General features: G+C 40.9%; 1 protein-coding gene across 1 annotated transcript in view; it reads left to right on the plus strand.

Annotated features, from left to right (window-relative positions):
• LOC127364152 (protocadherin-16-like) overlaps positions 1-15,967 on the plus strand; it is an 83,051-nt gene extending 67,084 nt beyond the window's left edge. Inside the window, exons 12-29 of the mRNA XM_051401399.1 lie at positions 1,347-1,787; positions 2,568-2,863; positions 3,037-3,152; positions 5,239-5,478; positions 5,990-6,115; positions 6,259-6,468; positions 7,056-7,312; positions 7,435-7,641; positions 7,791-8,187; positions 8,305-8,418; positions 8,574-8,785; positions 8,916-9,067; positions 9,593-9,723; positions 9,913-10,199; positions 10,845-10,986; positions 11,114-11,285; positions 11,372-11,781; positions 11,894-15,967. Coding sequence (XP_051257359.1) covers positions 1,347-1,787; positions 2,568-2,863; positions 3,037-3,152; positions 5,239-5,478; positions 5,990-6,115; positions 6,259-6,468; positions 7,056-7,312; positions 7,435-7,641; positions 7,791-8,187; positions 8,305-8,418; positions 8,574-8,785; positions 8,916-9,067; positions 9,593-9,723; positions 9,913-10,199; positions 10,845-10,986; positions 11,114-11,285; positions 11,372-11,781; positions 11,894-13,941 — 5,958 coding nt within the window. The 3' untranslated portion in view covers positions 13,942-15,967. The remainder of the gene's footprint in view (positions 1-1,346; positions 1,788-2,567; positions 2,864-3,036; positions 3,153-5,238; positions 5,479-5,989; positions 6,116-6,258; positions 6,469-7,055; positions 7,313-7,434; positions 7,642-7,790; positions 8,188-8,304; positions 8,419-8,573; positions 8,786-8,915; positions 9,068-9,592; positions 9,724-9,912; positions 10,200-10,844; positions 10,987-11,113; positions 11,286-11,371; positions 11,782-11,893) is intronic.
• The last annotated feature ends 10,466 nt before the right edge of the window (positions 15,968-26,433 follow it).

Genomic DNA, 26,433 nt, shown 5'->3' on the forward strand with positions numbered 1-26,433 from the left:
GTCTGGTAAAGCAGTGATTCCTAACCGGGGGTACCTCTGCTGTTGCCAGGCGTTACGTGAAGAAATTGAAGAGTAGCTCAGCTAATTTGAAAAAATACCTTGACATATTGAATGAGCTATGACAATTAATTTAGGTGTTATTGCCATTAAGAATGCTTCGAAAACTAGTTACTTAGCAAAGTGAGGAGATGATAGTTTGGATAATAATTGAAATAGATCACTAAAAGTAGTAGATAAATGGTTGGAGAATTCAGCTTTTTCTGGTTGTAGTATGAATGCAAACATGACCGAATCAAACTAAACATTATACAATTGAACATACAGTTCAATTGTGCATCAACTTTTATATGCACTTTTATATGATTAATATTTAAATAACATCCAGTTTGAAAGTAATTCAAATCAACACATTTGGAAAATATATGGTGGTATTTTTTATTTGCTGCATCACTGCAGTGAAACACAGTTATGTAGCCTTTATTAAAAATAGAAGTCAGTAACAGGATGTCCTTTGCAACCTTTGCAAATGTCTGCAAATAGAGTCCGTCTTTGTAGTCAGCAAATGAGGCAAAATTATGTACATTATCCACATCACCTTCCTCTGCTTCTAGATTTATCCTTGCTATTCATGTTTTAGAAAGACACTAGAGAGATGCAAGTCATTGCAACAGATTTCGGTAATGAAAGCGAGGGATGGTGTATGTATGAGTTATTTGATGATGATTCCAGAGCTTGTTAAAATCTGCTTTTGTTTGCTGTCTTCAGAGCTCTTTGATCTGTCCCAGAACAATATTGAACCCTGAGGCTATTGCTCAGAGTGGCGAAAGCCCTCTGGCACACACTTGTTTCCCATCTGACCAGACTGCGGCATATGGAGGCTGCACTTATTGCCCTGCATTATTTGAAATTGAATATTTACATTTTTTCTACCCATTACACCCTTCCTTATTTTGTCACAGGTCACAAACTTTGACTCTCATCTTAAAGCCAGAATGCTGCAGTGTCAAGATATTTACTGGAATGATTGTACATAATGTCTCCATGCACAATGAAAATGCCTGTGAGGGTTATTATAGTAATAGCAACAAAACAGAAACAGACTACAGACCAAGGCTATGTTTAGGGATGGGCTGGGGTGAGAGCCATATAGCTCCATTGTCTGCAGAATACCAAAGCAAATTAGATCCAGTAACATACACAGCACAGCCTTAACAGATTCCTTCTATGCTTGGTTGAAATAATTCTGTATATTGACAAGTTTTCACAGTTTGATTTAGAAAGTAGAAAGTTACAACAAATGCTGACATTAAAATGAGCCTTTTTGACCCTAGTTTCCTTTCCTTCAGGTTCTTAGCTCTTCCAGGTCCAACCCCAAACCCAACATGCTCTCCATGACCCTAAACACAGTCGAAGGGACTGCTCCAGGCTCCATTATTGGCTCTGTCCGCCCACATGACCAGCAGGAATCTGCTTTATTGGAAGGCCAGGTGACGTACCTGGTAGTGGGGGGAACTGACCGAGATGGGACTTTCATGGTGGACCGTTTAAAGGGTGACGTGTACCTGGTACGTGAGCTCGACTATGAAAAGGGGTCGAGGTACACGCTGCACATCGAGGTTTCTGACTTCTCCCAGGCTTTTCCCAGCAGCCACCTGGTGCAGCTGGATATCAACGTCCAGGACAGCAATGACCATGCCCCCAAGTTCACAGAGGATCCTGTTACCATTGTGATCCCAGAGAACATAGAGCCAGGGGCTTCCATATATACCTTCCAGGCTTTGGATCAGGTGTGAAACTGAATATATTAGCAAGCAAAGTTATGATGTTGACCAATGATTCATGCTTGTTGTTATGTATAAGATGGATATATTTTTGAACAAACACCATAAATCAGATCTAGTTGATCTGCCATCATTTGTTAGAACAAAATGAAATTATTATTGATTAGTCAATTTATTATTTTTCTGACCAATTGATTCAGAAAACAGAGGAAAAAGCTCCCTACAACGGTGTCTAAGATAACATCTTTGATTGTTTTGTCTGACTGTTAGACAGATATTCAATTTAAATGCTATATAACAGAGAAAAGAATCACATTTGAGAGGCTGGAACCTTTAAATATTTGCCTTACAAATGATTTCATCTTTTTAAGCTGTTGAAAAAGCTATTGTTGAAGATTCATTTTCTGTGGATCAACTAATCATTTTACACTACCACGACATGATTTTAAGTTTTACAAAATAATCTTAACTCAAGGTTCTCAACTAAAGTTTTTTTTCCCCTGCTTTCAACTGCGTCTCACAGTCAGAGGATGGAATTTGCCCAATTGTCAACATGTGACCTAATTATATAAAGCAAACGTCATTCACAAATGAACACTGTGAGATGTGGTTAAATGCTCTGGAAACTAGTTAGTAGACCATGAGTTAAGATTATTTTGTATAACGTCTATTTCCAAGGATAAGAATGACCTTTCTTGCTTTCATGCTGTGATTTTAAGTGTTTTTCCTTGCCGGATCAAAAGTTCCATTCATTGTATAATTCATCCTCCTTTCCTTTTTTTATAGGATGGCAGTGGACCCAACAGTGAGCTACGTTACTCCATCGAACACTACTGGCCTGACACACCTGACCTCCTTAACCTCGACCCCACCAGTGGAGTCCTGTCCCTGGGGCAGCAGTTAGATCGTGAGTCAACACCGTCCCTCTACCTTGTGGTGCGGGCCACAGACCAGGCAGTGGATCCTTCTCAGAGGCGCTGGGGTTCAGTCACTGCCCGAGTGTTTGTGACTGATGAAAACGACAATGCTCCGGTCTTCAGCTCTCCATCTGCAGTCAGCGTCATGGAGGATCAGCCTGTAGGGTGAGTGGCCTGTTTTTGATACCTTAACAAACATTTCTGTTCGATTTCATCCATTAGGCTGCAAAAGAAGAACATCCAAGAAGCCTGTTAAAAAATAATTAAATAGATTGACTTCATGCCTCCAAGCAAGTAGAAGTGGTCTTCTGACTTTTTGTTTGTATCCTTATCGGCAGGTTTGTGATTTTGTACGTGATGGCTCGAGATGAAGATGAAGGAGAAAATGGCAGAGTGTCATACAGAATCCAGACAGGCAACAGCGCTGGTCGCTTTAGCCTGAACCCCAACACTGGTAAGCTTATATTTAGGCATTAGACATAGCATCTAAAAATATAGTAATGTTACATTAATGTAAAGGGTCTGTGCAGACTGGGGATTTCCCATAAATACCCAATTTACACTCCATCAAGAAATGATTAGGGTAAAATTCACATCATTTCATGCATTTACAACCCTGCTTTGAGTGATTTAACACAGCAGGAGTACTATGTGGCCTTTTTCTGTGGAGTTTCATGATTGATAGATAATCAGCATCCCACCCATAGAAGCCCCCTGGATGAACAAAACTTTCCAGAAGATCGTAATTATCCACTGAAGTGCTGCGCCTACAGGGTCTCAACTGCTAAAACACTCATAACCCTCATAACCCTCTTTAATAGACGATCTTTCAATGCCTTAGAGCAATATTTCACTTGAATAATGCTTTGGTTTTCTTTTCTTGACGGATTTGTTCATGGGAACCGATTTGGGCCGGGGACGTGGACAACCTTTGATATTTTATATATATGTGTGTATGTGTAATCTCTTCATCATCAGAGCTTGGTGGTGTGGGCGTGCTCTGATCTGGCTGAGATGGGATTAAGAACCATAAGACAGACACTTAATGCAGCTTCCAGATGGAAGAAAGTCTTTACTTCATTACTGTCAAGTGTCGGGTGTATTAGCTTGGGTTGATTTCACTTCTGGTTTGTTTCTCAGACAGTGTGGTGTTAAGCTTATGGTTAATAATAGCTGTAACTGTAGATTATCATTGTATTGAGAGGACATTTACCAAACTGTCTGGCTAATGTGGGGGGTATCATTAGCCTGATTACTGCTTATAAATTATATGTCTGCGCTGCCAACATGAACTTTCTGTTATTTCCCATTACGGCTTCTTTACTGCTAGCTTTATTAACCACTTAAAAGCTAATGTTTCTTATATGTCTCCTCATTTATTCACTAGACAAAACATTTTATTCATGCTGTTTGAGATTATATATATATTTTTATGACTGCTTGTTCTATCATTAAATCGTTGTCCTACTTACAGTATAAAAGAATCAAATCCTAGACATATTTTTTTATGACTATTTCTATGTCTGTCTTGTGCAGTATATTATGCTTATTTTCCTATGTCGTATTTTTTTATCTTTGCAAAGCTTAAGATCTTTGGTAGAATTAAAATAAAGTTTCATGTGAGTTTGAGCAAAGCTAATCCAGAGAGGGTAAAAGCACTTTTATCACATGGTTGATACTGTATCAGTAAAATGAAATTGGCAACCGAGGAGGATGGAATAGTACAGAAAATGTTTTGCATCTGTTAGCATTTGGCCAAAACATGGGAGCAACAAAACCTCACTGGAACATCTGAGCCTCAGCCTCACAGAACAGTCAACACACAATATATGTATTTGGCATGCTGTGGCATTTATAAATTATGCACATCTCTCAGGCACCGCATGCCAGCTAAACTTGTACACTGAACAGTACACACACACACACACACACACACACACACACACACACACACACACACACACAGAAAACAAACACTCATATTTCCTCTCACTTTGGCTGACCCTGCTTGTAGCTTGGGTGATGACAAAGGTGTGGGGTGTAGACGTTAAAAGGTAGGAAAGTAACTGAAACCAGAGAAAGACTGGGAAGTGGTGGTCTCATTCACAGACTTTATCTGAGCCATTAATGCTGCAAACAGATATGAAAAAAAAAACATTAACCAAATTTCAGGGGAGGTCATAGTTTGCTATGAGTTGGCAACCATGCAGTAGTCATACACGTTCAGTGATAAAGAACTGCAGTACACGGATTCAAACAGCGGCAGAATAGAATAGCTAGTGTGAAGTAACTGTGGAAACTCTCATAAAGCAAAGCTGCAAGGGTTTTGTTTTTACTGGTCCTTTAGTGACTCTTTTAACTATTCACAAGATTACATGTTCCCAAAAATAATCCAAACACACTCAGACGCAAAAATACGTACACATCTTCAAGAGCCAAAAACAGACAAACAAATGAGAATAAAGGTTTAAAGTGAAGTAATCTGGAAAGTGTTAGAAAGTTCTTATTTAGTGTTCCCTGAATCGTTTTCTCTCTTGTAGGCTCTCTCTTCATCCTTAAAGCCTTAGACCGGGAGGAGCAGGAAGTCTTCAATCTGACCATTGTAGCAGAGGATCATGGGATACCCCAGCTTTCCACCTCTCAGGTGTTGTCTGTGCAGGTGATTGATGTGAACGATGAAGCTCCAGTGTTCCAGCGAGCGGAATTTGAAGTCCAGGTGATGGAAAATCAAGGACCAGGAACAACCGTATTGACAGTTACTGCAACTGACCGGGATCAAGGTTGGTTTACATGTTTCAACAAAACGTTAAAGTAGTGTCTTTAGTTTTCATATGAGCCTCCAAAGGAACAAGTAAAGCCGGTAAGAATTATGAATAATGTCAGAAAGCATGAAGGTCGGATAAAATAAAAAAAGATATAAAGAAAAGAAGAAAGTTTCCAAAGTTCACTGCAGGAAGAATGAGTAAAAGTGTACAGCTGATATACAGCACATGTGCTTCCATTAGGAAGTTCAGAGAACTAAACAATAGAGAAACATAAATGGTTTTGAGAAACCAAATCCCTTTAAACCAAACCACAAGCTCATGCTAATAAAAATGTGTGGTTACAGTCATCGTCCATAGCGTTGTATTCCTGGAGCTTTCATTAGGACTTGCCAGTGGTTCTGTGCAGATTTGGATTCATTAATATAAATGCCTTCTTACATTGAATGTTGCCTATTTTCTTTATTGCTTTTTTGTAGCGTGCCCAGCCATTTATTTTTATTTGTGTCTGTTTTGTGTTTCAATGCAGGTTCCAATGGCCAAGTGACATATGGAGGTGTGACAGAGGAAGGCTTCATCATCAACCCGGTGACAGGAGTCATTACCACCACGAAGGAACTGGACACAGAGCTACGGGACCACTACACACTCACTGGTACTTCTATATCCATGGTCTATTCTCCTTATCATATACTAAATGAGCTCATTTATTTCCACAGATCACCTCAAGTACTTCAGTTTAACCTTTAGTACAGGATCCAACATCTCATCAGCCTAACAATTTCCATCTCTTTTCAGTGTATGCCAGGGATGGAGGGCTGCCTCCTAACTTTGCCAAGGCTGTTGTCCGTGTGGAGGTGCAGGATGTGAATGACAATGCTCCGGTCTTTGCAAAGCTATGGTATGGGCTGGATGTGCCAGAGAACCAGAGCCCTGTAGAGCTTTGCTTTCTTAAGGCCACAGACCCTGATTCTGGTCCTGGTGGAGAGCTGGAGTACAGGATCACTGGTGAGAAAGTGTTGTGTGTCTAACCCTAAGTGTTTTATTAGAATAGATTTAAAGAGCAATTTAGTTTGCCACAATTGCTGTAATTGCTGTTTCAGGGTGTGTCAAATGTGAAAATAACAATATTTTGGGAGAGGCAGTGAATTTTTGTCATTTGTGGTGTTTTTTAATGCTTAAAATGGTCAAGTTTAAATTTACAGATTGTTGACAGATTATTGCAATTGGCGCTCAGTGTATATTTATGTGATGATTTCAGTTAGATCACACTTGTTGCTTTGACAATTTTTTGTGACATCTGAAGTTGTACTGACAGTGTGCAGGACTTGTAAGGAGGGCATACATGCAGCGTTTGGACCAATTATTTCTTCGGACAGTGCCCTATTCTTCTCATATGAACAGATCTGTATGCAGCTACCCCTGATATACTTCTTATTTCAATTATAGTGCATTCCTTATACCTATCTTGAGCACATTCAGACTTAAGTGCAGAGTTGGCACAAATGTTCCAGTCTTCTTTTAACACTCAATCCACAGAAAAGCCTTGAATTTTAAAGATGTTCTTTCTTTTGCTTCATGAACTCCCCATCCAGCTGGGGACCCTGATGGAGATTTCCACCTCCACGCCAGCACAGGAGCCCTTTCCACTTCCCATGGCCTAGACAGGGAGACAAAGGCTGAATATACTCTGGAGGTGGTGGCCACGGATCGAGGAAGCCCTTCACTCAGCGCTACTGTCACAGTGGAAGTCAAAGTGCTGGATGTCAATGACAACAGCCCTGTCTTCAGCAAAACTAGCTACTCTGTTGAAGTGTCAGAGGATGCTGCAGAGGGGTCCAAAGTTGTGGAGGTCAGTAGAAATGGGAATTTAAATGATCAGAGAATCAGTGCTTTTTTCAAACAAACTGTATATATCACTTCATATGTCAATAATACTAATTTATTCCTAAAAAATTATGTATCTATTTTCAGGTTTCAGCCATAGATGCTGATGATGACCTGAATGGGAAGGTTCTGTATTTCCTGAGCCGAGAAGCACATGGAGCATTCACTGTGGATGAGAATACGGGTATTGTCACCACATCAGCACCTTTAGACCGGGAAAAATGGGCGTCATACAGCTTCCAGGTGTTTGCTGTTGACCTTTCACCTGCTGCACCCAGGAACGCCTCTGCTCAGGTAAATTAAGGGTTAGATGTTACAGGTGTTCGGGTGACTGATAAAAAATGCCTTGAATTTATGATTTACATGTTGGATTTAGGAAAAGATTATGTCCATCACATTAGCAATACATTTTGCACTTACATCATGTGACCTCTTCCTTCTAGGTGACAGTCACCATCCTAGATGTCAACGACAACACTCCCTTCTTCATCCAGGATCCGCTGGTCATTGAAGTGTCCAGCAGGCGTTCCCAGCGGGTTCTAGCCACCATGAAGGCTGAGGACAAGGACTTTGGAGCCAACGGTTCTGTGTTTTACCGTTTTGCCACACCAGTGAAGGGCTTTAGCATCAACTCCTTGACTGGCGAGATCCAGGCCACCGAGCCACTGGGGGATCTGACCCAGGCTCAGAGGACCCTGATAGTAGAGGCCATGGACCAGGGCAGTCCAGCTCAATCTGCACAGGGAGTGGTGGTGATTTATGTGAAGGAGGTGGAGTACAGCGGCATTCGCTTCTCTAGGAATGCCAGAGACGTCAGCATACAGGAGAACGCAGCAAAAGGTCTGCCATTAATACGGTACTTCACTATCTCAGTCAATTTGTCCCTCTATACACTTTGAAGATCTCATTGCTGTCACAGCTAAGGAATATTTTTTCTGCTTTACTTCAAACCTTCAGGCACAGCTGTGGCTCAGGCTCAGGCTCAACACCCAGATGGCACACGTATGGGTATCACCTACAGCCTCTTCAGTGGGAACAGAAAGAGAGTCTTCACTATCAGCTCCTCAACAGGTGAAAAATATAATAAAACACCATCATAAAGTATTATGTCCTAAAGGATGTGAATTCAGGTTTGATTACAGATACACAAACATATCTGTTTAATCTGTCATTTGATGATCTCATGATCCTCATTTTATAATAAATTAAATATGTGTGTCCTCCAGGTGAAATAAGGGTGCAGAGCTCCAATGGGCTGGACTTTGAAGACACCCCCAGACTCCGTCTGGTTGTGAAGGCTGAAACTCTGTCCTCTACTTCTTTCATGGCTATAAACTTGATTCTGCAGGATGTTAATGACAACCTTCCTCGCTTCCAGCTGCAAAATTATGTAGCCTACATGAGAGAAGCACAGGGATATGAAATGCCAATCATACAGGTACTTCCAAATATAAAAACTGCACAATAGATAATATAAAATCACAGAAGTATTTTGACTACTGAACTTTTGCTAAGGGTAAAGACACATTCTCATAATTTTCCCTTTTCCTTCCTCCACCTTTTCCCAGGTGATGGCTGAGGATGTGGATCAGGGCCAAAATGGTCAGGTGACCTACTCCATCCAGTCATCAGGCATGAGCGGCCTGTTCAAGATTGACCCGATGACAGGAAGCATCACCACAGCAGCCATCATGGACCGGGAGATCTTTACCCAGACCAAGTGAGAACAGATCTGTGGTTGAATAAACTTCACCAAGAACCATTCTAAGTGCACATTTTGAAGATGGATATACATTTTACCTGTGATAAATGTTTGAGCTGCTGCATGGTGTTGTACAAAGAAGTCCATTACAGTGTATGTATACACGCAGATAAACATGTATAGAAGGAAAAAATGAAATGTAGCACATCATGAATCATATTCACTCTGCTAGTTTGTGTTTATATAGCTGGTGAGGAGGTTTATATAGTCTGCTGAAGATATAAGCGCCAGTGCAAACTTATATCTGCATGCCAGATGTATCAAAGCAGCAATTTCTTCACTTGAACTCCTGTTCACTGTAACATTTTGTGTGTTGCTTTCGTAACAATATAAAAGGCAACAAATGTAAAATCAAGCAGACATTATTATATGTTTACATTTTCTCTATCATCCCCAACATTAAAATTAAACTTTTAAACTACACATGTAATAAGAGAAAGGAAGACTCATTTGGACAACCTCGTTTTTTCTGCCCACCTACAGGCTAGTAGTTACAGCAACTGATAGAGGAAGCCCACGATTGGCTGGTTCAGCCACACTGACAGTGATTATTGTTGACCAGAACGACAACAGTCCCACTATACCCTTGCCCCAAGAGGTCCGCATCCCAGAGAGTAAGTGCTTTAATTTTCAGGAATGTTGTACTTTCTGGCTTTGTATCTTAATATTCCAGTCCATTCAATTAACAAAATACATTTCGTCACCTGACAAACCCTGTCTAAGGATATGTAGTTGTGCACCATGGCTGTGCAAAACTACAAAAAGCATAATAATTCTTTTTTTGCTCTTTCTCTATCTATCAGATATGTTAATTGGCACAGAGATCACTCTTGTGACGGGTAACGATGTCGACTCCAGTCCTGCCCTCTCGTACTCCTTGCAGCTGGACCCAACAGCCTTAGGCAAGTTTGGGATTCACCGCTACAGTGGAGGCGTATCACTCAACGCCCCTCTAGACTTTGAGGAGAAGACGTGGTACACCTTGACTGTCAGAGCCACAGACAGCCAGCACCAAACTGAGGCAAACATTACAATACTGGTGGAAGATATTAATGACAATGCACCTGCGTTCACCCATGATCTCTATCAGGTAGGATGGCTTATAATTCATGGTACCAAATTAAATGTGTGTCATGCATATCTTTTTCTCACATAATCATATATACATCTTAAAAGACAATTGCTTGACATTCATTCAAATCCCTAGTTGTTGTGTATTTTATGTTAATGTACACTGTAACTACACTAAATCTGAAATCTGATGTGTCCATTGCATGCTACTTGCCAGCTGAGGAAATGCACCAAATATGTGTTTAATTTTTTTTATTATTTCTTGCCTAGTAAAGTTTGATAGGGAACTGAATTACTTAAGAAACAGTTTCTCTCTAGAAGACTACTTCATCATTAGCGAGAAAATTGCACTCGTAGACAAGTACACATACTGTGAAAAACACACATCATGTGCAAGTGAGTAGAGTACAGTAGAGGTGATAAAAGTTAACTGCCCAATATTGACTGGGGAATTGTTGCAGAGATGAGCCTGTATAATATGTACTTCTGTGTCTCAGGAAATAACCTCAACATTAGCACAAGCTCAGGAAAAACAGGAACGACAATATAAAATGCAATTTTCAGTCACATCCTTACCATGAGTTAGGGAATTTTATTTGTGAGCCGTTGTTGTATTTGTTTCTTTTGATATTCAAATGTTGTTATTAATATCTCTGCACCCCAGGTAACTCTGCCTGAGCACACGCCACCAGGAAGTGCAGTTGTCACAGTAACAGCAACTGACAGGGACTCTGGAGAGAACGGAAAGATCACCTACAGAGTGATGTCATCAACCCAGGAGGGTTTCTATATTGACCCCAAAAATGGTAGACAACCTTGCCTTCCTTCTTGTTATAGTGTAGCTCCAGTTTCAAAAGAAAGTGATTCATTACATTTTAAAAGTAACTTTGCCAACACAATGTCTGACTCCCTCTCAATGCCCTTTGTATCCAGGAACCCTGTTCATCAATCACCGAGCTGAGTTTGACCCTGAACGTCCGTCAGTCAGTATTGTTATTGAAGCTTGTGATGGAGGCTCGCCTTCACTCTCCTCCCTCACCACTGTCCAAGTCCAAATCTCTGACGTCAATGACAATGCTCCTGTGTTTCACCAATCAGAATATAGGTCAGTCTACAGTCATTAGATTATAGATGTACTATGGTATAACCTCAACAGTGGTCCTTACATATATAATGTTCTTCTGTCTGCAGGGCTACAGTTTCTGAGGATACCATTCCGGGGTCAACAGTTCTGACTTTTGAGGCCTTTGACAGTGACCTCTCTCGAGAAAACTGTGGCTTTGACTTTGCTATTGCCAATGGGAATGAAGGAAATGCATTCCAGATTGAAAGCAGTGTGCGGTTCCTGGAGGGGCGGGGCTTTCAGACAGTTGGGACTCTGCTGTTAGCCGAGGGGCTTGACTTCGAAACCAAGCCACTTTACAATCTCACTGTGGTGGTGTCAGACCGTGGTGTGCCCCAGAGGAGCTCTAGTGTTGCTGCAGTGATAACCATTGGTGATGTGAATGATAATCCTCCAGTGTTCAGTAGAGCAGAATATACTGTGTCACTGAGTGAGGGAGCTGCCGCTGGGACTGAGATCATACGACTGACTGCTACAGGTGGGAAAAAGTCTTCTCTCATTGTCTGGCTATTTCTCATTTTCTCTCTTGTTATTCCAGTTACTTTGTCTCTCAGTTAGTTCATTGTACTCTGTTGTTGTCTTTTTGCCAGACACAGACTCAACTCCCAACGCTGAGGTCCAGTATACTATCAGCTCTGGTGATGAGGTGAACTTATTTACCATGGACCAGTGGACTGGAGCCTTGCGACTTCAGCAAGCACTCGACCGTGAGCACCAGTCAACGCATATTGTGATTATCCAGGCCACAGATGGACATGGTCACTTTGCACTTGCTCCAGTCATTGTTGATGTCAAAGATGTAAATGACAATCATCCGTTCTTCCCTGTTGAAGTCCTGACAGCCAGCATCAGAGAAAACCAACCAGCAAACTCAGCTGTGACTGTTCTGCATGCCATAGACCATGATACAGGAGTTTTTGGCCAGCTCAAGTACTACATGGTGGAGCGGTCTGGTGCAGGAAAGGACAGCTTCACTGTGGACCAGAATTCAGGAGAAATCAAAAGCAGAATTCCCTTTGACTTTGAGAAGATCAACTCCTTTAACTTTGTAGCCATGGCAGTTGATTCAGGCAACCACTCAGCCACTGTAACTGTACAAGTGTTTGTCACAGGTGAGGATGAGTATGACCCACTCTTCACATCCTCTGATTTCTCCTTTGAAGTCCCAGAGGGAGCTAAGAAAGGCCAGAGCATTGGCCAGGTCCAAGCAAATGATGAAGATGGAGGGGTGGATGGTATTGTTCTCTATTCTCTTCCAACCAGCTCTCCGTTCTTTGATGTAAACAAAACCACTGGAGTGATTTTCCTGAAGTTGGACGGTTCAGGCAGCAGCAGTAGCAGCGGCTCTGGCGGGAACAAACAGGAACCCAGGCTGATGACCCTGGATGTGAGAGCTCACAGTCCTCTAGATGCGTCTCGCACCACTACAGCCCTGGTCTCCATTGACGTCACAAACACCAACTTTGGCCTGGCCCCCGATGTGAATGTCCTGCTGATTAGCATCATTGCTGTGTCTCTTGGTTTTATCGTGTTGCTTGTGGTCATGGCTGTGGTGGTGTTCCTTGTCAAGTCACGCAGGAGAAAGAAAGGCCAGGAGGCAGGAAATAGAACTGTTGCCTCAGGAACTGCCCTGCAGAAATTGGATGATTGCAAGTCAGGACCAGGAGGGGAGAGGATCTACCACCAGGCCTTGCCAGGCTATGCTGGAGATCAGGGTGGGGCCGGTGGTGGTCCCTACACTAGAGGTGGCTCTCTGGATCCTTCTCACTCCAGTGGAAGAGGGTCAGCTGAGGCAGCGGAGGATGATGAGATCAGGATGATAAACGAGTATCCCCGTGTCGCCTCCATCACCTCTTCCATGCAGGAGCACATCTCAGCCAGAGGACCAGACTCTGGAATTCAGCAGGATGCTGACCAGCTCTCTGATATCTCCTGTGAGCCTGCAGCTTTGGAGGGTAGCACCTGGTTCAAAGGAAAGAAACTGGGAAGCAGTCTCAGTGGAACCTTGCTCTCTGGCCAGCTACCAGTCTATAGGGATGAGGGAGGTGGGTACTTAGGAGTAGGCCGTGGCCTCAACATTTCCCTCCCCAAGGATTACGCCTTCCCTGAGGATGGTAAACCTTCAGTGGATGGCTCCCTCACAGCGATTGTTGCCAGTGATGAGGAGCTCCGTGGAAGCTATAACTGGGATTACCTGCTCAACTGGTGCCCTCAGTTCCAGCCCCTGGCTAATGTCTTCACAGAGATCGCCAGGCTCAAAGATGAAACTGCCCAGCAGAACCAGAACCCTCGCCAACCTTTCCAGCCAAAGCACAAAATGGATCCCAAACCTAGAATTGACCCTCCACCACTCATCACGTCAGTGGCCCACCCAGGGGCCATGTCAGTTCCCCCCAAAGTCCCTGTGATTGGACGGACATTCCCCCACTTAGCCTCACTCCGCAGGTCCCCTATCAGTCATGAGGGATCCATTTCATCAGCAGCAATGTCCCCCAGCTTCTCCCCATCTCTGTCCCCTCTGGCAGCTCGATCTCCAGCTGTTTCGCCCTTTGGAGTCAACCAAGGGCCCTCAGCATCCATGATTAGCACCAGGGAGCCCTCACTGGACCAGAGTCCTGATCATGAGATGAGAATATGATGGAAACATTTAAAAACTATTTATGGAAGAAAGAAGACAGACAACCTGAACAAAGCATGAAAGAGCATCCTTTTGGCTGTTCTTTTTAATGGAACAAAAGAAAACAAGTAGAGATGTCAGTTGTACTGTCGTTCTCCGAAGTAACTGTTGTCATCATAAGATTGAAGGTCTCGCAAATGTCCAGATAGTGACATTTGTTTCAAGTTTCCGACCATATGAATTTTTTACAATAAACACACCTGCAAAAACATACTTAACCTTCTCCTGGTAGAATATTTGCATTCTTTGAAGGATTTCCATTGGTCGACAGTGTTACAGAAATACAGGAATAGTGGAACATGTGCCTGGGTTGACAGGACCAGCCCACCCTTCCATGTCAACAGTGACGCAGGTCTCCATGAACTGAACAGGGTTAAGAGGTAAACTGACCTCCTCATGGGAATGTGCTCGTACTGTACCATGCCCTGCAGTCAGAGATCCCTTAGTGTGTAGATAGATAAATGTGTAGTTTTCATGTTACCTCGCTGGCTGGCCAGAGAGCTAAGGACCTTGTTCCTCTCTTTGTGTCTGTGGACATTTTTACACTCCAGTATTAAACTTATCTATTGGCTGCTTCTAAAATGGCCTCTGGACATGTGTGTGAATCCCATGGACTGAAAAACGGTGTGTGTTCACAAAGACACTGATTCATTGAATTGAGCAATGGAGATTATTGTTTTTCTCACCTATTCAGATGACACTTCTTTTGATTTTTACTTTTATTTTTATATATTTTTGTATGAAATTATGATTTCAGATCCAGAAATGCCATTATTCCACATGGAGAGGTTATTGTTTTTGTGTATTTGCATATATGTATATTTGTATGTATGCAGGCTATGCTATGTACTGTATGTGTCTCCTAGGTTTTTAGAGACTCTTGTGACAGTTCTGATGTGTGTGAGAGGGAGACTTGTGTTTTTAGCATTATTTATATGAAAAGAGGACTTTCTGCCACATTTTGACAGTAGGAAAACAAACACAGCTCATGCTATGCTGTGTTGTTACCTTAAGCGTTTTTCTTTTTTTTTTGTCAAATTGTAGATCCCAAATCCAAAACAGCAACTAGATGAAAACCTGTGATCAATCTAAATGCCTGCTTCTCCAGCAGTTCAGCACTCAGTTGTGAGGTGCAGTTATGGACAACAGCACATTCCCTTTGTTATTCAGGGAAACTCAATTTTCTGATCACCTCTGTGTCTTTGAAAGAAAGTGCTTCCTGAAGTCAATTACATCAGTCATGAACTTAAATGCATTTTACTGTGAAGCTGTTCATCTCAGCACAACAAAAATAGCATGCAATGAATGATACTTAAAGGAAAGTGGCATAAATGGCAATGTAGCACATGAGCCAGACAAGTGGGAAGCAAAAGTCTGAATGCATGAGCCCTGATGAATGTACGATCTAGCAACCAGTGGAGTATTTATATTCCATGTTAACTCTCTATTCTGTGCATTTTATTTCTGTGATTCGTTCATGACTGCCAGCAAACTGGTGATGGGTTTTTCCATGTGTTTAACTAATCATCTGTACCTTCTTTCTTTTCTCTCATTGATTCAGATCCAGTTTTAGCAATCTGCTTGTGTAACAAAAAGCTATGAGACTGTCTTTGTCATTCTTCTATGTGTATGTATCCTTCTGGCCTGTTTTTAACTTTTGGGGGGTAACTGCAGTGATTGGATGTCCTCTTGTTTTCAAAAGATGGCTTCTACCTCTGTTCTTTGTTCAACATACCCCTACAAATTGCCTGATGCAAAGCTGGCACTGCAGCTAAAAGCTAAACATGCCATGAGCCTAACTTCAGCACAACATGCTCTTGACTCATAATTATGCTGTTTCAGAAACATTTCTGTGTTGGAGCACCTCCATTTGGAGTTCAGTTTGAGATGACTGCCAGTGACTGATCAGTGGAGCAGTGGCAGAAGAAAAAGAGCTGTACATGTATTTAAAGCAAATAATAAATTCCTACTGATCTCTTTTGACAAACTGGAGTCAGTCTTCATCTTTTTTCAGAATTCAAACCAAGACTTTGAGGGAAGAACTGAAAAGTAATTAAAGTGTTCAGTGTTCCAGTTATCTGGGCTGTGAATGGTAACTTTGAAGAGCTGGAGTTAACTTCAGTCATTTATGAGATGGCTGTTACTAAAGGGAGGGGCAGACTTGGCTTTGGGCAGAATCACAGCAGACCTTATGAGGGCAGAGTGCCAGGACACAGAGACCTACATCCAGTATGGTCACCATCTGGCTTTCAAGAGCAGCACATATTCACCTGAAGGTAAAACTTAACAGGAGCTCTACATGCATTACTTAATACAGTATTTTAGCATTGTTATATTTGATTTATTATTTGGTTTTGTTTAATCCAAGGGTAACATTTAAGAAAAAAGAAGCCTTATTTGTAAGATGTTAGAAAACCAAGACAGATAAATATATATATAACATCTAAAAGAAAAATAGATCACACAATAAAATATAACTGTAAAATACAACAATGACTGATATTATCTGTACATTGAAACCCTATGTGTATAACTTGGTATCAAGATGACATTTGATCTTAGTTTTATGTTCCATAAATTGAGGATAAGCAGGTACAGATAATGGATGGATGGCTAGATGGATTCCATAAGTTCTTACACTAATTTCAGTTGAATTGAATTGAAACTGAATTAATTTCCCATTCTGAAAAATGCTCACCTCAGAACACTCTCCTGCCCATAATTGTTTTTCACTTGCAACCGTCTTGGATAAAGTTGAGGGAAAATAATTTTTCTATCACAAGATACAGTAAAGGTTAGCTTTTACTGGTGTCGATGAACCTGAGACCTAGCCAAGATACAGTGGATTCAGATCTTCCAGCTCATATAAAGGCATATGATGTGGATGTAGCTGAATAATTGCAAAACATTTATTTCATGTGAAACACAGACGTGTTTGTATAGCTGCTGGGGATTTCAGCCTCATTTGGTCATCACACACAGCCGTGAAGTGTTTCTTTGTTATTGTTATGTACAGGAGGAGCTGGACATGGGATTTTTGACAAGGTGCAAGAAACAGAAGCTCCTGTGGTACCAATGTGACACGCAAGACTTGAAATGAGAGGTGATTTTGAATGACATATTTGAAATACAGTAATTTTGATTATGTAATTTATATAGTGAACAAAATTACATTTGTATTCAGGTGAGAATCAATTGTACAATTCACAGGATGATTACACATGGTATGTATTCTTCCTACATTATACAAACAATTGTAACTCATCTGGCTAATTTAAGAACATAATTAAACTAAAGTCTTGCCTCTGAAAAAAAAAGGAAAAAAGGTTGCTGCACTCACTTACACGTTCACCTCAACACACAGCTGTGTTTACAGCCTGCTGTCACAGGACTGCTTTTGCAGCCTACTCCTTCATGAACCTCACACAACTCCAAATAATCACAAGCACACACATGCATGCACAAACACACATACTTAGAGGCTACTACACAGTGACACGCATGGCCCACAACAATCTCCCCAGCTGATATTGGCCCGGGTCCAGCTCCTAGAGGCACATACTTGGCAGGTTCTTTAGTTACAAAATCTGGGAGAAATCTGTGTGGAGCAAAAGTGTATGCCCTGGAGAAGTTGTATGCCAAATATGAAATCCTTACTGGTACTCTATGATGTGTGTGTGTGTGTGTGTGTGTGTGTGTGTGTGTGTGTGTGTGATTACCGTAATGTTGAGTCTGTGAGACAGTATTGGCGAACAAGACAGACACAATACAGTGTACTCACAAATAATCTGTTTGGGACAATAATCTGCGTGATATGTTTTTTTACACAAAAAGGATAATTCATACATTACAATCCTTAAAAGGGCATGTGCTCCTTTTACCTCATTAAAAAATTCCAGAATCTATAAATATGCAACTTTTGTTCATTTCTAAAGTTTTCCCGCTGGACACAAGATGTCTCAGATTTCACTGCAAAGACCATTCTTAGTGTATGTGCACTGGCAGCTTCACACTTGTATAAGTTGCAAATTGAACCAGAATTGACTTCAAAATGATTTGTGATGTCACAAACCATGCTCATAGGCCCCGCCCCAAGCACAGAGTGCAGAGAAACTTTCCACTTTCAGAATGTGAAAGTATCCTTCTAGTGTCAACATTACTGTAAAATGCCAAATTTACTATATAGTCTAGGATCAGACAGATATTTGTAAATGTTTTAAATAGTCGATAAAGACAATTTCACTAAATTTGACTTCAAATGACAAACAAGAGAATGGATCCATTTTAATGTATCACTGTTTGCAAACAAACAAATACAAAAGTTCAAGCATCACTTTCACTGACAGCTGTGGGAATTTGTTTAATTGTAATTGCCAGGAAAGTCATCCTAAGAGTTTGGAGCAGAAGTGAAGGCTTTGCAGAAAACACAATTATGTATGTTGATAAATCTTATTCTCCACAAATGTCAGTCTCCAAAAAACATTCCAAGAAAGCACACTCTGTTGAAGACCTCGTTTTCTTTCCAGTGGGTCTGCGTAATCTGCAGCTGCACTCTCTGGGAATCAAGCCTGTAAACATCGTATTAGACTTGGCCCACACTGTAGTTAGTATCCAGGTGCTCTTTCATTCCGACTTTGATCAGTATTAAATGATGAATCAGTGCATGCACATTAATGTACAGCTACTAAAACACAAAATATGCATGCAGCTGCTAAATATGAAGTATTGTGTACTGTATGTTAGAGACAAATATTGATGCATGGCACCAGATACAGTATTCAGGAATGTAGGTCAGTGAGAGAAAGAGAGCAAAAGAAAAAAACGATTCCTGCAGGGACTTTTCTGGACTGCTATTTGTCAGAAGCAGTGTAAAGTTTCCATTACTGTTGTTAAAATAAGACCCAAATGCAGTGTCTGTGGTACACATGTAGCAATATTGTGTGAGTTTGTTGTTATTGTGAAAAAGACTGAAAGCATCTGAGAGATGTGAATATTTTTTTTATAGACCAGCCCCTTCTTAATGCTTAAACTGAATTCATTCTGATAAAAAGTTAAATTTTCTATAATGTCCTCTGTGACTCTAGAGGGAGCTTTCCAAAGTTTGAAAAGAATACCATTGATGATATCATCAGAGATCTGATTTTTTAAATCACAATAACAAAAAGTCTGCATTAAAAAAACTGGAGATGTGATGCTTGAAAGAAGTGGGCCTTTCAGAGGCAGGGGAGAGTCTAATTGCACAATGGGAAATGTAGGATCAGTGTTATTGCTGCTTGACCCATAATGGGACTAAAAGGATATATCAGCCTGTGCCACACAGATTTTGACTGTTATTTATTAAATGTGTCTCTTGTGAGTCCACTAACTTTATGGAAGTGCAAAAATAAATGTACAGAGTGGCCCAGGGTTCGAGTCTGACCTGCGGCCCTTTGCTGCGTGTCATCCTCACTCTCTGCCCTCCTTTCCTGTCTGCCTTCAGCTGTCACTATAATAAAGGCAATAAAAGCCCAAAAAATATACTTTAAAAAAAAAAAGTTAAGACATTTCATGACATCAAGAGTATCAATAGTCTCTTCTCAATGCAGACACTGTCAAAGCAGGAAAAGAACAGTTGGAATTTATAACAATGATGGCTGCATTACATTTAGGTGAGCTAGTTCCAGTGCTCTGTATTGTACATGCTCCCTCACTGAAAGGGTCTATTTGAACTGGGCTGACTGCACTAACAATCAGGAGATTGTCCATCATTTTGCCTTTCACTTTATTCAAGTCAGCAATGTTAAATTTCCATGTAAGGTTAGATAAGACTATCTCAGTTTAAAAATCTATTCATAGTGACCCATTCACCCAAGAAATCTCTTTGAAGAGTTTCCCAGAACTACAAACAGGACCTGTGGAAGTTGGCTAAGACAACTTTTACTCAAAGGTCAGGTGGGCCCCAGTGAATCTGTTCTCCCTCTCTGGCATCTCCCATACCAGGAAATTACCATGAACACATACATCCCAACATACTGACATTCAAAGGCTTTCAGCAGTACCTCTGGTGCCAAGATCCAATTTCATGCTGTTTGTCAGTTGTTATCTCTGCTGGCAGAGGAAAAGCTTCTCACTGTTTTCCATTGCAATGTTGTTAGCGTGTGTTCTGTGCACACATGTGCTGAGAAAGTGTGATGCTTGTGCACAAGCCGTATGCCTTCCTGTCTGTGGTCGCTGGCATGTGGTAAACTTCCACATATCAATTTTTGAGAAACAACCTTGATTTACAATTGATCATCGTGATCGGGTCACTTGAGTTTTGTGAACCGGAAGAGTTGCAGAATTGTCTCAACCACAGTCCAAAGTTGAAAAAACTTAAATTTAGCAAAACTGAAGCAACTTTGAGGTAATTTCTGCCTCCCTTTTGTGCTGAGCCGCTTGCGTGACCAACAGGATTCGTGGAGGAAAAACAGTCACTGGGGCTGTTTGGCTCATGGCCACTTGCTATTTTTAGTGATTTTTCACTTTTTTCTGCGGCATCAAGCGGAGAAAAAATGTCAGGAGAAAGGAGCCAGCTGAGTCAGTGTGAGCCTGGTTCTCATTTGTGCTGACCTTGTGTTACAGGACTCCCTCACTAGTGTCACTCACACTTTACGCTGCAGGAGGGAGGAGAGTGAAATGGAGGGGAGAATGATAGAGAAACAAAACGTAGTTTATCGCAGTACTTGTTTGGATGTAGAAATGCAATCAGACTATAGTGCTATAGAGCCAAAATAACGGGCTAGTGTTTGAACTCTGCCACATTGTTAATTAGTGAGAAATTACAAGAATTGAAGGGAATAATTCCACTGAGAGTTTGCTGTCATTTTAGCCTTTCTAATTGCCATTTTGATGGAGTGTTTAATGCACGTTGTTTGTACGTAATTTAAAAATAGCACCATTAATCAAGTCTTTAAATCTTAAAAAAATAAACTCTTCTTTGGTTTGCAGCACGGAGCAATCAGTCAGCTAGGCAAAGTATAAATGTATGAAAAATACAGAGTGCTTCTAAAAAACGCTCACTTCCCCACAGCTCCTGAATGTTTCCGTGTGAGAGTGTGCAGGTGTCAGATACTCAAACTCAAACATTTCAGTTTATGGTTAGTCAATCAATCTGTTGGCTTTCAGGAGGCTAAAGTACCTCAGGCAAGACATGAAATATGAACTACATTCAAATAGTTCCAAGAACTATTAATGAGTGTACAAATGTTACAGCTATGTTGAGACTTTTAGAGTGCAAATATCAAGTTATGAGCTTAACAACAATGACAGACTGTCTAATAGTTTGGTCAGTTTATCTTCAGGTTGGGAAATGCTACACAACCAAGTTATGGTATCTTAATGTTGATTGATATTCAGAAATACATTTATACTGTTACATGTTCCTAAGTGAACAACATATTATCAACTATGGATCTCAACAAGCTGGTCATAAAGGTTTACTTTACTTTCCAATATTCTTTTGAGTATTAGTGGCACCAGTAGAAAGGAGTCCTGAAATCAGTGGACTGACTCAGTGATGTCAGTTACACAGCAATAACCATTTCCTGTTTGCCATCATTAGCCATCACTGACTAACAGTGGGGATGTGAATTTATTAAATTAATTAAGCTCATAAGATAGTTACTAGATCTTGACATAATGAACCTAAATGAATGTATATCTATCACAGCCACTCTCAGCTTCCATGGTCTGCTGATAATCTGACTTGTATTGCTTTCTTGATTAGTAGCATTTCAAACAATCCTGTGGTTAAGATTTTTCATCTTATGTGTTAAGTAAATGATTGGAATAAGGTCAGGTGATGTACCTAGTACATCACCCTAAAGTCTAAATACATTAAACTTTCAGAGCCATGTATTGCAGCCATCCACTGCTTTTACTGATTGTGAAGAATGAAGAGCAGCAACCCAGTTATTCATGATCTCATGCTCTGTGCCTGAATGGGCCATTCAACCCTGCTCAGGCTGTGGTGTCGCCAGCCAACACATTATAGGGTGGGGTGCCCTTTCTAGTTAGTAATTCTTTTTTTGCACGAATTACGGGCCATGAATAACAGAGTTCAAAGGTCGTGTGGATGGCACCCAGATGGAAGGTATAGAGGAAAGGGAGGGAAGCTGAGTGAGCCAGGATTATTCAATCTTCCCTGCTCTGCAAAAGCTCTAATGGACTCCATACCTCTTTCTCTCCCTCATCCCTTCTCTCTGTTCACTCTCTTCTGCTTTCTCTCTCATTATGTGTTTCTACGGTAGGCGACTGCAGCAGGAGAGCTGGTCCCGGTCCGACTGCCTGTCAGCCTGTTAGTCAGTGAGGATTGTCAGAATGTCAGCAGCAGCTTACTCTGAGTTCACAGCAAGGTTTGGACTCCTGGCTCACCTTTTTTCTTCATTTCACGTATGCTTTTGCGCCCATGCATCAGTTATGATGCCTCGACATTTCTCTCTATCCATCCCACTGTCAAAATCCCATCACCCTCTCTTGTTCTCTCCCAGCCTCAATTTATCTTTGCCCTTTGTGTTTGTGTTCAAGATGTGAGCCAGAGGTCTGACGGAGATACCGAACTTAAGAAAACACTCTTGGCCCTCAATAAGAAAGGTTAAACCAACACCATAGGCAGTGAAGGAAAGCAACAGGACAACAAAACCACTTCTTTCCAGTACTGCAAATAAAAACAGGGCTACACCAAGCCTTTAAAAGGGAAAGATTGAATGTGGTGGAGGCAAAATATGTTTCACATTACAAGCCATTATGCTGATTGATAGATTGATAGACTGCAAGTCAAGATTTTTCTAAGAGGGAAAAATTCTATATTCTGCGCCGAGCGTTTTCAGCAATTTAAAACACCACAGTTGCCCATTTATTTCCCTGTGGCTCTGCATATCACGTGCACACCTGATGTTTTTCAACTGTGTGTGGAGCTCACCCCAGAGCTCTGTAAGGAGGTGCAGGCCACTGACCCCTCACTGTCAAGGAAACATCAGGCATTATCCTCGGCAGATTTTTCAAATAAAAACAATAATGGCAAGCTTTACTTGTGGGGTTACAACCGGCATTCCATCCAGATTATTCGTCTGCTACTCACTCCTGAGCAAAATCTCACGCATGTAAACCATCGTAATAGATTCAATAAGAGCAGAGCAAATCAGTGGAGACAGCCGATCTCAGAGCATTCACTTATTGTTTTGCATTTTGGCCATGCACGGTGAAAACAATAGCAGAAAGTAGTTGCTCTACAAAGTCACAGTGTTCTCTGAAAGTTCCTTTTTAATTAACTTCCCATTTTATTCTAATCTTCCATGACTGCTATCTGACAAGAATTTATTCAGAGAAACTCAAGCCATGCATAATTAGTTTCCAGCAGTGCACCAGCTTACAGTGTTCTGTTCACTCAGTTCTATTATGATTCTTCTCTAATTATTTGATTTATTCACTGGCATTTGTAAACAACTTCTGGCTTTCTGAACTTGTAAATTTACCGGCATGTGCCCGTCAGCCTGAAGCAAGAGTCTCTCCATGAGACTGTGAGAAGTACAGCTGTTTTATGACTTGTATTATAGTGCATGTGCTCAGATACAGAGGCAGTCAAAAGAAGAGCATTACCAGAGACACAGCCAGTAGTTCACCCGCTAATCATTATAATTTACAAGGGTAATAAATATTCCTTGATAACATACCATGGGCATAAGGCAAAGGAACCCCTATACTATTCTATACTTTTATTAACTGCACCAATCCTTCAAAATCAGACCTGTCAGTGTAAGCCACAGAGATGTTGCTTCACATCAAACCACATGAAGCTTAACTTTGAAACAAAGTTATTTTTATGATGATTTGCATTCAGATTTACTTTAAAATTAGAAAAAAATTGGTCAGGTCTCTGTTTCTCCTTCCTTCTCTGGCAATTCTCCAAACCATGTCCCATGTGAATTACATTCATATGCATCTATCCTGCAGCAGTGATTTACATTTGATGGTAGTGTTCATTGCCAGTGCAGGAAGTAGTGTGATATCCATACAACAGAGAGCAAGAGTGAGAAGGCTGTTCAGTAGTAAGTAATAAAGTCGGGGTGGTTTTTGCCATAGTTCAGGTATCATGCACCAATTCAGATTTCTTTGTGATTTTGGTAAAAAGACTATTTTGTTTTTTACCCACACAAAATAAATGTAGTCTCTAGAGTGATCTAAATATAGTTAAAGTCTGAAAATGTATGTATGAAAATGAAACACTGTCATTTGAAATTGATTAAAACCATACATAACTTTCATTTTCAATAGCAGGGTATATTTCTTACAAGTGTCCCCTCTGTGTTAATAACAGAAATGTCTATAACATGTAGAAATTCAATATGTTTCATAGAACAAAATTAGTTATTGTTGTTTTGACAAACTTCACAGATCAGAATGTGTTTCCAAACTGTTTCTCACTCGTTCTGCTTGTCTTCAGACCCCCCAAAAAATCTCAATCTTGCAAACCTCCTGCGGCTGAGAAGAACTGCTCGTCTTTCCGTCTTCAACACGGACAAGTCTTATAGCTTCAGATGAGTCCGCCCAAAGTGGAGAAGTAAAACAGGGAATTAGGGAGTATTTACAGTAAGAGGGAGATCAGTTGTATGGAAGTTTTTGGCAAAGAAGAAACGTGGATCAGGCTTATCATTGAGACAAGCCAAATGCTTGTCGTTTCAGCTTAAAGCATCTGACTGCTTAAGTACTCTAGGCATAAAAAATTTGCTCAACACTTTGTTTAGATTAAGTTGGAGGGAAAAAGTATTGCTAAGCAGCATGGCTTATATCCACATTAGTTGCAGTTGGATAAATTGACTCCAAGGTTTGACAGACACACTTACAAGCAGCAGCATCATGCTCCCTGCAGTATGGGTTAACGGATTACACTTTTTCTGTGGTTCAGTTATTTAGTTTATATCACACTTTTTAAAACTACATTGGGTATAATGACAGTTATGGTTATGGTTGCTCTAAAGTATATTGCAAACACACAGCATATAACACTGTTAAAAACTGAACGATTTTTATTTCCTTTGAGCTACACTTAGCATTTAGCACAATCATTGCTTGTCCAAATTATTTTATTATTTTAGCTGTTTTTACATTTCTACAGAGCTAACAATGCAAGATTTGGCTTTCTACCAGTAAAATCCCAAACATCTCAGCTTTGCTGCCATTTTGTTGCCTCCTTGTATTCTGGTTGGCAACGTCAGTAGATCTGTGGACGATTCAATCAGACATTTGGGAACCAATTGGGAGGTTGGTCCACATCCAGTAACTATAGGTGTGGTCATGATTCATAGAGACTGAAACCAAGCTGGCGAGTATTATCAAAGCACACATTTCTTTGAACATGTTGTTTGTATCTCATTATTGTACTGATGCAGGTAAGACTGATGATACACTGAAATGTGGCATCATGGGGTACCACCTTTAAGAAAATCAGCAGGGAGTGGTCCAGGGGGCTCATTATATAATAAATCATTACTGTAAATGCCAGCTAAGTGTTTCTTTGAAAGGACTGAGTCACTGCAGCTGTCAGTAGTAGTAGTAGCTGAGTCAGGATACTGTGGTTCCTGTGTTTGATTATAACCCTGTGTCTCAGGGCTCCACATGTCTCCCAGGGTGTCTCTCACAGGCTGTTTCAGTGAATAAAATACGAAAAAAAGGACAATCTGTTTTGGCCCACATGAGTAATGAAACCACATTTCTTCTCTCTTGCACGGAAAGGAGTGAGAGAGGGAGTAGAGAAAGAGAATATCCATATAAATTAGCAAGGTTTAGGGTTTTGCTACTTCCAAAAATGTTGTTTTCTGGCTGATAAAAACATGGATTACTTTCATTGATTTATGACAGTGTTAAGCTTTGCATGAGGCTTATTCCGCAGCTATTTACGTGATTGAAAGGTCTAAAGATCCGAATGGATTGTCCCAGTCAAAGTGGGTGGCGTAGCTACAGATAAAATGAGTCACATTAGACTTCATTTTACCATTATAATGAATGGTTGAACTCTGGATGAATTGGTTTGGATTATTTACCAATGACAGACCACATAATAGAGATATCAGGCACAGTGAGCTGTGAATGATGAAGATTTACGGGGGCGCTCTGGATATCTTCGAGGTATCCCCCATGACTCCCACCTTTTCTGTCATGTCCAGTAAGTAGACTCCCTCCATAACCTTAGCATGAGAGTTCACTCTCTTCATGGCCACCTCCCCTACTGTGTCCTCAGCAGCTTCCCTTTACCTCCCCTCTCCTCAAACTCTGATAGTTATAGAGATTTAGATAGATGCATCAGGGTATTGCACCTTTCCAAAGCCCCTTTCTATCATACTTACAGTGCACTGTCATTTTGAATTATATCTAGTGTGGAAAAACACAGGCCGAAACACTTGCTGATTGAGGAAAAACAAGTATTGGCTGACTCTGGTG

The sequence above is a fragment of the Dicentrarchus labrax genome, unplaced genomic scaffold, assembly GCF_905237075.1.
Source record: "Dicentrarchus labrax unplaced genomic scaffold, dlabrax2021, whole genome shotgun sequence".
Classification (NCBI taxonomy): domain Eukaryota; kingdom Metazoa; phylum Chordata; class Actinopteri; family Moronidae; genus Dicentrarchus; species Dicentrarchus labrax.